The 10,950-nt window shown below is 39.4% G+C and overlaps 1 protein-coding gene across 16 annotated transcripts; it reads right to left on the reverse strand.

Annotated features, from left to right (window-relative positions):
* Positions 1 to 1,580: 1,580 nt before the first annotated feature.
* LOC134745318 (uncharacterized) lies at positions 1,581 to 8,223 on the reverse strand. 16 transcript variants are annotated; one of them, XM_063679325.1, is made up of 4 exons: positions 7,077 to 8,223; positions 6,469 to 6,588; positions 2,941 to 3,011; positions 1,581 to 2,502 (listed from the first exon to the last, which is right to left on the reverse strand). In XM_063679325.1, exons 1-4 carry the CDS (start codon positions 7,113 to 7,115, stop codon positions 2,223 to 2,225), a joined length of 510 nt encoding a protein of 169 aa, XP_063535395.1. In that variant the 5' UTR covers positions 7,116 to 8,223; the 3' UTR covers positions 1,581 to 2,222. The 16 variants fall into 16 exon arrangements, 14 of the variants coding, with proteins under 14 accessions (XP_063535395.1, XP_063535397.1, XP_063535389.1 ...); XM_063679327.1 differs by lacking the exon at positions 7,077 to 8,223 and adding an exon at positions 6,756 to 7,070 and having other exon boundaries at positions 4,690 to 6,588; XR_010128157.1 differs by lacking the exon at positions 7,077 to 8,223 and adding an exon at positions 6,756 to 7,070 and having other exon boundaries at positions 1,581 to 3,011; positions 6,493 to 6,588.
* Between the last annotated feature and the right edge of the window lie 2,727 nt (positions 8,224 to 10,950).

Consider the following 10,950-nt stretch of genomic DNA (forward strand, 5'->3'; position numbering starts at 1 on the left):
ATTATCCACGTGAGGTTATTTTACTTGAAAATGAAAAATAAAACAGTTTTTACAGTTTAAATACGTATGAATTAAAAAAGGAGTCCCTTTGTTTGACATAATTATTGAAAGTCATAATGTAATGATTGTCATATTATCATTAGTCATAATTCTGAAACTTTTTGGGATTTTCCTCAGGTTATCCTATAGGGTTAGGTTGGGGTAGGTTTGTTTTATGGCAATCCTGAAAAGTTACGCGTTTCTGAGAAAAACCAAATCATGACTAACGAAAATGTTGACAAACAATACATTATGACTTAAAACTATATGGGAAACAATAGAGACCTATTAAAAATACTATATTTGTTGCTATTAAATAGATACTTCAACTTTTGTATTAAGTCCGTCCACGGTCCAAGTGCCAGGCTGCCACATATTTGCTTTTTTTAATACCACGTCGATGGCAAACCAGCATACGGCTCGCCTGATGGTAATCAGTCACCGTAGCCTATAGACGCCTGCAATTCAAGAGGAGTTATATGCGCGTTGCCGACTCTTTAATAACCTGTGTACTCCTTTTTCGCTGCCATCGTGATATATAATAATTTGTGTATGAAAGTACTCAAATCTATTTAATTGATATCGGTGTGGCGTGTAATTTGAAGCGCTGGTGGCCTGCCGATAAGAGCGTGCGACTTGCAATCCGGAGGTCGCGGGTTCAAACCCCGGCTAGTACCAATGAGTTTTTCGGTTTGATATTTAGTCGCTTTTCGGTGAAGGAAAACATCGTGAGGAAACCGGACTAATCTCAACAAGGCCTAGTTTCCCCTCTGGGTTGGAAGGTCAGATGGCAGTCGCTTTCGTAAAAACTAGTGCCTACGCCAATTCTTGTGATTAGTTGCCACGCGGACCCCAGGCTCCCATGAGCCGTGGCAAAAATGCCGGGATAACGCGAGGAAGATGATGATGGTGTGGCGTGTAATCTGCCGCGAATTGATGAAGCCATTATGCTGCAATGAAATTCGGTGCGAAAATGCGATGAATATCCACAATTCGCGGTATCAATGAATTATTCATTGCTCTGTAATTTTGCGTGGACGCACTTAAGACGGAGGGTTCAATAAGTGGACAAAAGCATAACTAAAGCTAAAGTTAATATAGCTCAAATTTTTTTTTTTTTATTTAAACAGTTGACACCACAATTTTTTAATTTCTAATCATAATCATAATGTTTGTTTAATTTATTTATTGAATTACAAGTAATTGAATAATGTAATTGAAGGTATTGCTTCGATGTGTGTTTGTATGTTCAACGTAGGTAATTTTAATAGATCTGCGACCTGTTAGATATTTGTCGTGCATAATTAAATAGTTTTGTATCTAATCTTTGTATTATTTTATCCTAGTTCGGTGATAAAAATAATAACGCGACAGTGGGTTTTTCATGCTTACATTTGTTAATTACTGGATTTCACTAAGACGAAATCCCCTAAGAGGAAAGGGGACGAAGTCTCGTGACCGCTTCTCTAAACATATGTAGTCCCCATTTGCCTCTGTTCAGCGTTGGAGGTAATGGCGACCAAATGAAAGCAGAGAATCTGATATCTTAATTTAATGTTTTACAGAAGGCTGGTTAGAAAAAGTGGGCTTATCTACATACATGTAGAAGCTTATATAGTAAAGTACAGCGCCACACTATGACACTACGGATTGGTTAGGAACTATTACATACATTGACATAGCTAACAGCTTATTGAGCACTTAAACTAGTACACAATAGTTTCGGTAGATGTCACCTTTACATATCATAGGACGATTGAGAGACTTAATCTGTCTAGATTAGGTAAGTAGGTACTTAGGTATGCTAATACCTACTTATCTGCTACTTGTTAAGATAGGTCTTAACATTTTGCCACCCCTTGAAATAGTTAATGTTTTATGAGTAACATTAGGTATTTCAAAGAATAGGCTTTATACATTTTACCTATCAGTAAGGATGGGCAGAGTTCTTTGTTACGAGTTATAGTTAGGTAATTACTTAAATTTTAATTAGATCTGTGCCCATTCTTATAAATGAAACAACAATAGGAAATGATTTTTATTTTAAATAGGGAGTAGGTATTCTAATTATGTACATAGGTACTAGGTAAGTAAGGTAATTTAGGTACTTAATTATACTTATTTGACACTTAGTTATAATTATTTGAACTTTACATTAGGTTGGTACTGTTGGTAGGTATTTACTACTTATATGACTTCACCCGAAGTAGGTAATGGACAAATGTTATTGAACGCGCGTTGGATGTCCCCTCTGGCGGTTCGGATGACGGCCACCCTGGTGACGCCATCCCGGCCCGGCTGCGTCGCGACGATCTTGCCCAGCCTCCACCGGCAGGGCGGCAGACGCTCGTCTCGTACCAGGACGACGGTGTCGACTGCGAGGCTTGGGCCGCGCGCGCTCCTCCACTTCGTGCGTTCCTGCAGCGTTCCGATGTAGTCACGTGACCAGCGCCGCCAGAAGTCCTGCGTGATTTGTTGCAAAAGTTGATAGTGAGTTAATCGGTTCTTTGGTACATGGTTATAATCTTCGTCCGGAAGTGAATTTGGTGCTTTTCCAATTAAAAAGTGAGCTGGCGTAAGGACAGGATAGTCAGGATTTGAACTAGGTAAGGGACATAGTGGCCTAGAATTTACCATAGATTCTACCTGATATAGGATTGATACAAATTGTTCGTAAGTTAACAAAGATAACCCTAACACTCTTTTTAAATGATATTTGGTAAGTTTTATACTAGATTCCCATAGGGACCCCATATGAGGTGTATAGACAGGAATAAAACTCCATTTTATGCCCTCGTCTGCGCAATGAGATACTAGCTCGCTCGAGCTGTCCTGTAGGTATTTTTGTAAATCTTTTAGCTCGTTACTAGCCCCATGAAAGGTTGTTGAATTGTCACTCACCAACTCCTTCGGTTTACCTCTCCTGGCGATGAATCGTCGCAGCGCCGCCAGGAAATTGGCTGACTCGAGCCCTGTAATTAATTCGAGATGAATTGCCTTTGTTGCAAAACAAATAAACACTGCTATATAGCACTTAGAGACCTTGTAACCACGCCCTGTCCTATCTCTAATGTTATAAGGTCCTCCATAATCGATACCCGTGATAGCAAAGGGGGGGGAAGGATTTACCCTTGAGGGGGGTAAGTTTCCCATTATAGGGTTAGTAGTCTTTGGATTTGCTCTAAAACACGGAACGCATTTATTTACAATTTTCGAGGCTAACATCCTACCTTTTGTTGGCCAGATGCGCTCGCGAATAGTTGAAAGTAATAACTGAGGGCCAGCGTGCAGAGTACGTATATGTGCGTTTGCCATCAGTAGTTTGGTAAGCGCGTGCTCGTGACTTAATATTAAAGGATGTTTTTTTTCATATGCATAATGCGAAAGACCGATTCGTCCGCCTACGCGAACGAGTCCGTCCTTCATGAATGGGTGTAAAGATAATATTTTTGATTTGTTAAGAACCGGTTTATTGTTTTGCAATAATTTATATTCGTGTGGGAATGATTCCATTTGTGCATGTCTAATTAATGCGTGATCCGATTTTTTTAATTCTTCTACGGACAATGGTCCTGATAATTTATTATTTGGATTAATTGTTCGAGTTTTATTTTTTGTATTATATATAAATCGAAGTATGTATGCTAATACATGAATAAGTGTTTTATCGCTTGACCACCTGTGGAAAAGATATTGTATCGTGTCGTTAGATTCTGTGCTAATAGCCAAGGTGAGAGTTATGTTTACGTCGCTCTCGGCCTCGGGTGCATGATTTAGTGACTCAGAATCGTGGGTCGGCCATGTGTCCGGACTTTGGGTCAACCACGCCGGCCCAGACCACCATAACTGGTTGGTTTCCAGCTTGCCTGGTGCTACCCCTCGGGACAAAAGGTCGGCGGGGTTATCCTCCGAGCGGACCCATGACCACTCGTGCTTGTTTGTAAGTGATAATACTTTTGTGACTCTGTTACTAACAAAACAAGTTAATTTAGGGTTACTATTTTTTATCCAACATAATGTTATTTTTGAATCTGACCACAGGTTGATTCCGGAAACGTCACATTTTAATGCTCGTTTTATTTTGTCGACATGTGTCGCGAGCAGTAAACTGGAACAAAGTTCCAAATTTGGAATAGTTTGGGGTTGTATTGGACTTATTTTTGATTTTGAGTAAAGTAGGTGAACTTGTACGTTTCCTACTCTATCGCTTGATCGTATATAGATGGCAGCGCCATAGGCTTTAATACTACTGTCACAGAACCCATGAATTTGTATCGTTACATAATTGGGTATGACTGTACATCTCGAAATTTTCAATTGGTTTAATAAAAACAAGTCTCGATAGAATGTGTTCCATTCTTGGATCAAGTCTTGTGTTAATTCGGTATCCCAATCTAATTGAGCCTTAAATAATTTTTGAATAAATATTTTGGCTACTACAATTACTGGTCCCGTCAAGCCTAGGGGGTCGAAAATGGACGAAATTACCCCTAGTACCTTTCTTTTGGTGATTGGGTGTGAAATTTGGTTTTCTTTAATGGTATACATAAGCTCATCTGAGTCACTAGACCACGCTAAACCCAGGACCTTATGTGTTTTATCTCCAAATTCGGTTGTGTGTGTGTTTTGGTGTGTGTGTGTTTCGCTCACCCGTTTTATGATGACTTCGGAATTGGACTTCCATTTCCGCAGCGTGAAGTTGGCTCCCCGCAGGATCTCGTTCACCTGTGATGCAGTTTCAGCTACCTGATTCTCGTCGTCGCCGCCGGCGATAAAATCGTCCATGTAGAACTGGTTCGCTATGGCCTCTGCAGCTGCTGGAAATGTGTGTTGGTTTTCGTTTGACAATTGTAACAAACATCTGGTTGCAATATGTGGTGCTGACTTTAAGCCGAAACTTAATGTGGTCAGCATATAAATTTGGAGTCGTTGGTGAGTATTTTCCCGCCAAAATATGCATTGTAGGTATTGTTGATTTGGTTTAACATAAATACATCTGTACATTTTTTGTATGTCAGCGTTAATAACATATTGGTATTTTCGGAATCGTAGAAGTATATTTATGAGTTCGTCCTGTATTATTGAGCCTTTGTATTGGATATCATTCAAAGAAATGCCGTTATCAGTTCTGCATGAGCAGTCGAAAACAATTCGAATAGGGGTTGAGGGGGAGTCGCGAAAAACAGCTTGGTGGGGTAGAAAATTACATGGGCCATCATAATTATCTTGTAATTGAATCATATGGCCAGCTTGTTCGAACTCGCGCATGAAATTCACATATTTATCTTTAAATTCGGGGTTCCGCTCGAACTTGGATTCTAATGTTTTGAACCTCCGATATGCTATGTGCCTAGATTGACCTAACTTGGTAGGTGGCTGCTTTAATGGAAGTTCTATTTCGAAATTACCCTCAGAGTTGTGAGTGTGAGTTTTCAGAAATATATCCTCACATTGTTTTTCATCATAGGGTAAATTTGGTGCGGAACCCTCCTCTATTTCCCAAAACTTTTTTAATTGAGTTTCTACTGTAACTTTACATTGAATGGTAGACTCGGTTTTTTTTTGTACGGAACCCGTGACTATCCATCCTAATCGCGAGCGTCTCAGAACCGGTAATCCGGGCCCGAGCTTGTATTTACCGGTAAGAAGTAAATCAAAGAATATCTCCCCACCGATAAGCAAATCTACATCTTGAGCTAAGTTAAACTCGTCATCAGCTAATTTATAACGCGACGGAATGTGCCAACGTTGCACGTTTGGTATTAAAATGTTGGTAGTACAAATTATAGGCGTAATAAAACAGGACAAATTCGTTGTAAAGGTTCCGTCTAAGGAATGCAATGTTACGTCACACGATTCTAAAAGGCTAGACACTTTTTCATTGAAACCTATGACATTTAAGGCAAGTTGTTCCTTGTTTAATTGTAACTTTTTGGCCGCGTTTTCGGTAATGAAATTTTCTTGCGAGCCATTGTCTAAAAATGCCTTCATTTTATGCACATTGTTATGCTTATCCCTAACGAGCACTTGGGCTGTTGTAAGGAAAACTGACCTATTTCGCGCATTGTTTATTTGTTTTTCGATTAAAGTGTTATTCGACAAGGTAGTCTCGATTTGACTAGAACTCGGTTGTTCGTCGATTAACGTTGATATTGGTAATCGCGTTGGTACGGGGTTACTACCTACATGAGTGTTGGTATTTGGTTTGTGTAGTAACGTATGATGCTTGCCCTTACATACTCGACATGTACTGGCCCTGCAGTTTGTTAAGACATGCGTTCCGGACAAACAATTAAAGCATAATCGTAATTTATTCACGGCTCGGATGCGCGCGATAACGTTTAATGCACTAAACTTTGGACACTGATTAATATAATGCGTACTCGAACAATACGGACACTGGTTACATTTAAACTGTTTGGAGGTTACCTTGATAGGTTCGGACGTGGTTACCATGGCCTTCTTGGAAGTGCTGGGTGCGTCCGATGGTACTGCTGGGCTGGTCGCTTCCAGCCGGTCAGCTCGGTTCTTTAGGAAGGTTTTGAAATCCTGCAACGAAGGCAATTTTCTCAAATCAACACTGTTTTCCCACTTTGATTGCAATCGACTGTCTAACTTTTTAACTAACATGTGAATAATTGCGAGATCCCAATTTTCGGTAGGTACATTTAATGAGCGCAAAGATCTCAAATGTTTGGAAATATTATCGCACAGACCTCTTAGACCCGAAGGAGTTGACGGTACCGGTTCCACGTCGAACAAGGCTCGCATGTGGTTGGTGACTAAACGTTTAGGATTATTATAACGTTCACAAAGCATCTGCCACGCGAGCATGTACGCGTCCTCGGAGAAATCGAGCGAACTAATTACCTCAAGTGCGCCGTCTTGTAAACAACTGCGTAGGTACTTATATTTTACGATCGGTGCCAAGCTAGCTTGGTTGACTAGGGCATCAAATGTGTCTCGAAATTGCAGCCACTGTGTTAGGTCTCCGTCGAAGCTAGGGAGGCTAATTTCGGGATATTTTATCGACTCACCGAGGGGTTGCTGCGGCGGGGCTTGCGGACTATGGTCATTTGGTGTTGAATCGGTATCTACCTTCGCCAGCAGCTTGCCCTTAGCGCTAAGTCGGTAAAATGTGTCCTCAAATGACATACGCTCGGCCTCGTGGGCTTCGATGTCCCCTTCGTCGCTGCACAGTGTCTCGATCCGGTCCTGTATCTCAGAGAAATCATTGTATAACTTTGGTAATTGTTCTAGTCTTAAGCTTATGTCTACAATTATTTCGGCCGTCAATGCACTTGAGTCGATTCTTTCTATAAATTTATTAAATACAGTTAATTTTCGCTTACAGACACCTCGTCTATTTTTTAACTGCCTAATTTCTAACTCTTCTAGAGTGTTTTTGGAAGTTTCTAACATGATTAAGAACGATTACAATTTACAATTTGTAGGAAATAAATCGATTACAATTAAATTTGGTAGGGAGATTTGGTAGATAGGTTAGGGAATGCCAGCTCACTTGCCTTCTCGATTGATGCTCGTGCGCGTGGCGTAGCTTGGTGATTGCCCTCGCTTGGGCGCTCCTTCTGCCTCTGGTGTGGTACCACCCACGTGGTCCCTTTGGTACTTGCGGTAGCCGTTCCCTGCTGCGGCTGCGGTGCCACGCACGTGGTCCCGCTTTGGTGGCTCGGTCGGCGCCTGTCGCGTTGGCTCAGGCCGCTCGATCGAGTGGTGTGGTCGCCTCCTAGTCACCTCTTCAGCTTCTTCAGGTCGGCGGAGCCCCACGCGGTTGCTGCCTACGTGGTAACGTTGCTCTCCCGGCCTAAATCAGGATACGCGGCGATTCCTCGACGTACCGGCTCGCAAATTTTACTAAATTTACTAGCGATTCGCTTTAAAGTACTGAGATTAACCGCGATTTAAACTAGGGGTCACCATTATGTTCAGCGTTGGAGGTAATGGCGACCAAATGAAAGCAGAGAATCTGATATCTTAATTTAATGTTTTACAGAAGGCTGGTTAGAAAAAGTGGGCTTATCTACATACATGTAGAAGCTTATATAGTAAAGTACAGCGCCACACTATGACACTACGGATTGGTTAGGAACTATTACATACATTGACATAGCTAACAGCTTATTGAGCACTTAAACTAGTACACAATAGTTTCGGTAGATGTCACCTTTACATATCATAGGACGATTGAGAGACTTAATCTGTCTAGATTAGGTAAGTAGGTACTTAGGTATGCTAATACCTACTTATCTGCTACTTGTTAAGATAGGTCTTAACAGCCTCTCTGAATAATTACAAATATTTTTACACAATTTGATGTATATTAACCACAGCTATGCCTAATCCTACTTTTTATTTATTTATTTACTTTTGAAAAAACTTATATTGAATAATTTTACAATATAAAACTTGCCAAACTTTTACGTTTGATGGCAAGTTTGATTTTTTTAGATTTTTTAATCGTTAGGTATAAGAGCTTTCAAAAATTTGAAAGGATTTTTTACTTCGCTCCTACCTCATAATATTCAAAGAATAATCGAACAGTCAAACGAAGGAGTATAAATAGTTTTTGTTAACATACAATAAATTGAGTTTAGGGCGATTTCAGACTAGCGTATTTATACGCGCGTATACGGTCGTTTCGGAAAACGACCGTATACGCACGCTACATTTCGAGCTTCAAATATCCGATGATACCGATGACGCGATGAACCGATGCGTGTCAGCTGGTACAGCACGAGCTTGAACGAGCAGTGTTGCCAACTCGGAATTTGAAAAAATGCCAGACTTATGTCTAAATTATGCCAGAAATATGCTAAATAATTTTGAAATGTGCTAAAAAAGATGCTAAAATATTATAGGTAACTAAAAACCGGCCATTATGACATATGAAATGACATTGACTATACCATAGATAACACAAAAAGATTAGTGGGTGTAGACGAGACAATTTTTCGCACAATCTGACTGACAATTTAATTGGTAACGCGTATGAAAAAAAGGTCGCGGTGCGGTGCGGTAGTCTGTTACGACTTATTATAATTCCTCGTATGCATGGAGACTATATAAAGGAGCCAAATCTCTATGTATGAAAAGTGTCCATCAAAAATTAGGCGGCGCCACCATACACCGAAATACTACCAAAAACAACCTACGTAATTTGGTCGGGTTATTTGTTGGTTCATGTTATACTCATGTCCCAAAGCCTAACTAGCGCCACCGGAGAGATTAGGAACTATTATTTAAAGCTGAAAGCGGTCACTTTTGCAACAATTCTGCCATAAGAGATTGGCATCCTTTCTATACCATCCATACTATAATAATAAACGATATTATTATTATGATTATGATTACTCGTATGTATAAAATTTCCTTTGGCGGTTGTGCCATGGATTGTCTATCACTGCCAAGTAGGTTTCAAACTTGGCTTAGGGACATAATCACTTGATTCACTAAATTATGCTAAAAAAGATGCCAGATGCTAAATGGAAATTTTCGATGCCAGAGAGTGTGAAATTATGCCATATCTGGCACCAATTATGCCAAGTTGGCAACACTGTGAACGAGCTTATTAGCCCGACACACGACAAATGGCACTCGTAGGAATATAAGAACGTATATGCTCCTACGCGCTTCTAAAAACGAGCTTAATATACGCTTGGATAAAACGCTAATAAACCGCCCTAAAAATATTTTCCCTAAAGTCAATATCGAGGCAGGAAAATGCTTTTGTATGAATAACTGTCGCCTGCGGTATTTCCGAACCGATACGACCTTCAAACCTTCAAGAAAAGAGCGTACTCCCCGGCAACGCACTTACAAACCCTCTGTTGTTGCGGGTGTCCATGGGCGGCGGTAATCGCTTACTAACAGGTGATCCGTCTGCTCCTTTGCCTCCTATATCATAAAAAAAAGCTGTCCACTATCCTCTTAAATTATGAAAGTAGATTGTGTTAGTTTAAATCACTATACCTAAGCTTTTATTCGTATCTCAACTATTTTTGTCAATATCTATTACTGTAGTTGACAGATCGCTTTTAGATAGATTGGCATTAGTTTTATCTAGCACTTAAAAAGAAATGAACTAAGCTATCAAGCCATTAGGCTAATAGTGACCGCCTAGGTGGTCAGATATTATCTGAATAATATGCAAACTCAAAGTCTTGCTCTTGCGATTGCTTAAGTAATAAATTACTGCGCTGCAAAAAGCATTGTCAGATTAGGAACATTAATAAATTAAACACTGAGATGACGACTGGGTACACGGAGACAAACATGATAAAAAAAACCGGCTTCAAAAAAGAGGAGGAAATGGATTAGTTATTTATTCTTATTAATTATTAGTTATTAATTATTCTTGAATGGAAAATGTGACATGTATTACAATGAAAAAACTTATTACGATTTTTATATAATTGTTAAGAAATATTACTGGACATTTAAGTTAATTGCTTGTTTGACATACACACTGATTGTAAATATTAATTAAGTGCATGGTGCATGCTAATTGCTATTAGCTAACAAACAGAATATTGAATGCCCTTGGGTACGACATAGTGGAACAATTTTTCTTTTTTACCATAATATGCAATATCATGTTGTGTACACCTATGATCGACGAATAAATAATTTGTTTGTTTGTTTGTTTGTTTTATTTGTAAAAACTTTCACCACATCATCGCGAGTAAAATACTTACTGTAAAATATCTAACAAAATAAAACCAAATCATATCCAAGTGACCGTTATTCAATACTTATTATCATATAATCATCATTTAGAATAAAATAATGGAATAGAATAAAATTGTATTCGTAAGCACAAACAAACAAGACATTAGACATTACATAATATAAAGGAAAACATAAAAAAAGATTAAAGTGCCACGAAATGGC

Source organism: Cydia strobilella, chromosome 11 (assembly GCF_947568885.1).
Source record: "Cydia strobilella chromosome 11, ilCydStro3.1, whole genome shotgun sequence".
Taxonomy (NCBI): domain Eukaryota; kingdom Metazoa; phylum Arthropoda; class Insecta; order Lepidoptera; family Tortricidae; genus Cydia; species Cydia strobilella.

What these genes read in the sequence shown, in the direction of transcription:
- LOC134745318 (XM_063679313.1), bottom strand. Translation starts at nt 7,115, where the DNA reads ATGACCATAGTCCGCAAGCCCCGCCGCAGCAACCCCTCG. An exon ending in CCCGCCGCAGCAACCCCTCG is followed by an intron (nt 6,589 to 7,076) that starts GTGAGTCGATAA and finishes CCTTCGTTGCAG; the next exon opens with GATTTCAAAACCTTCCTAAA.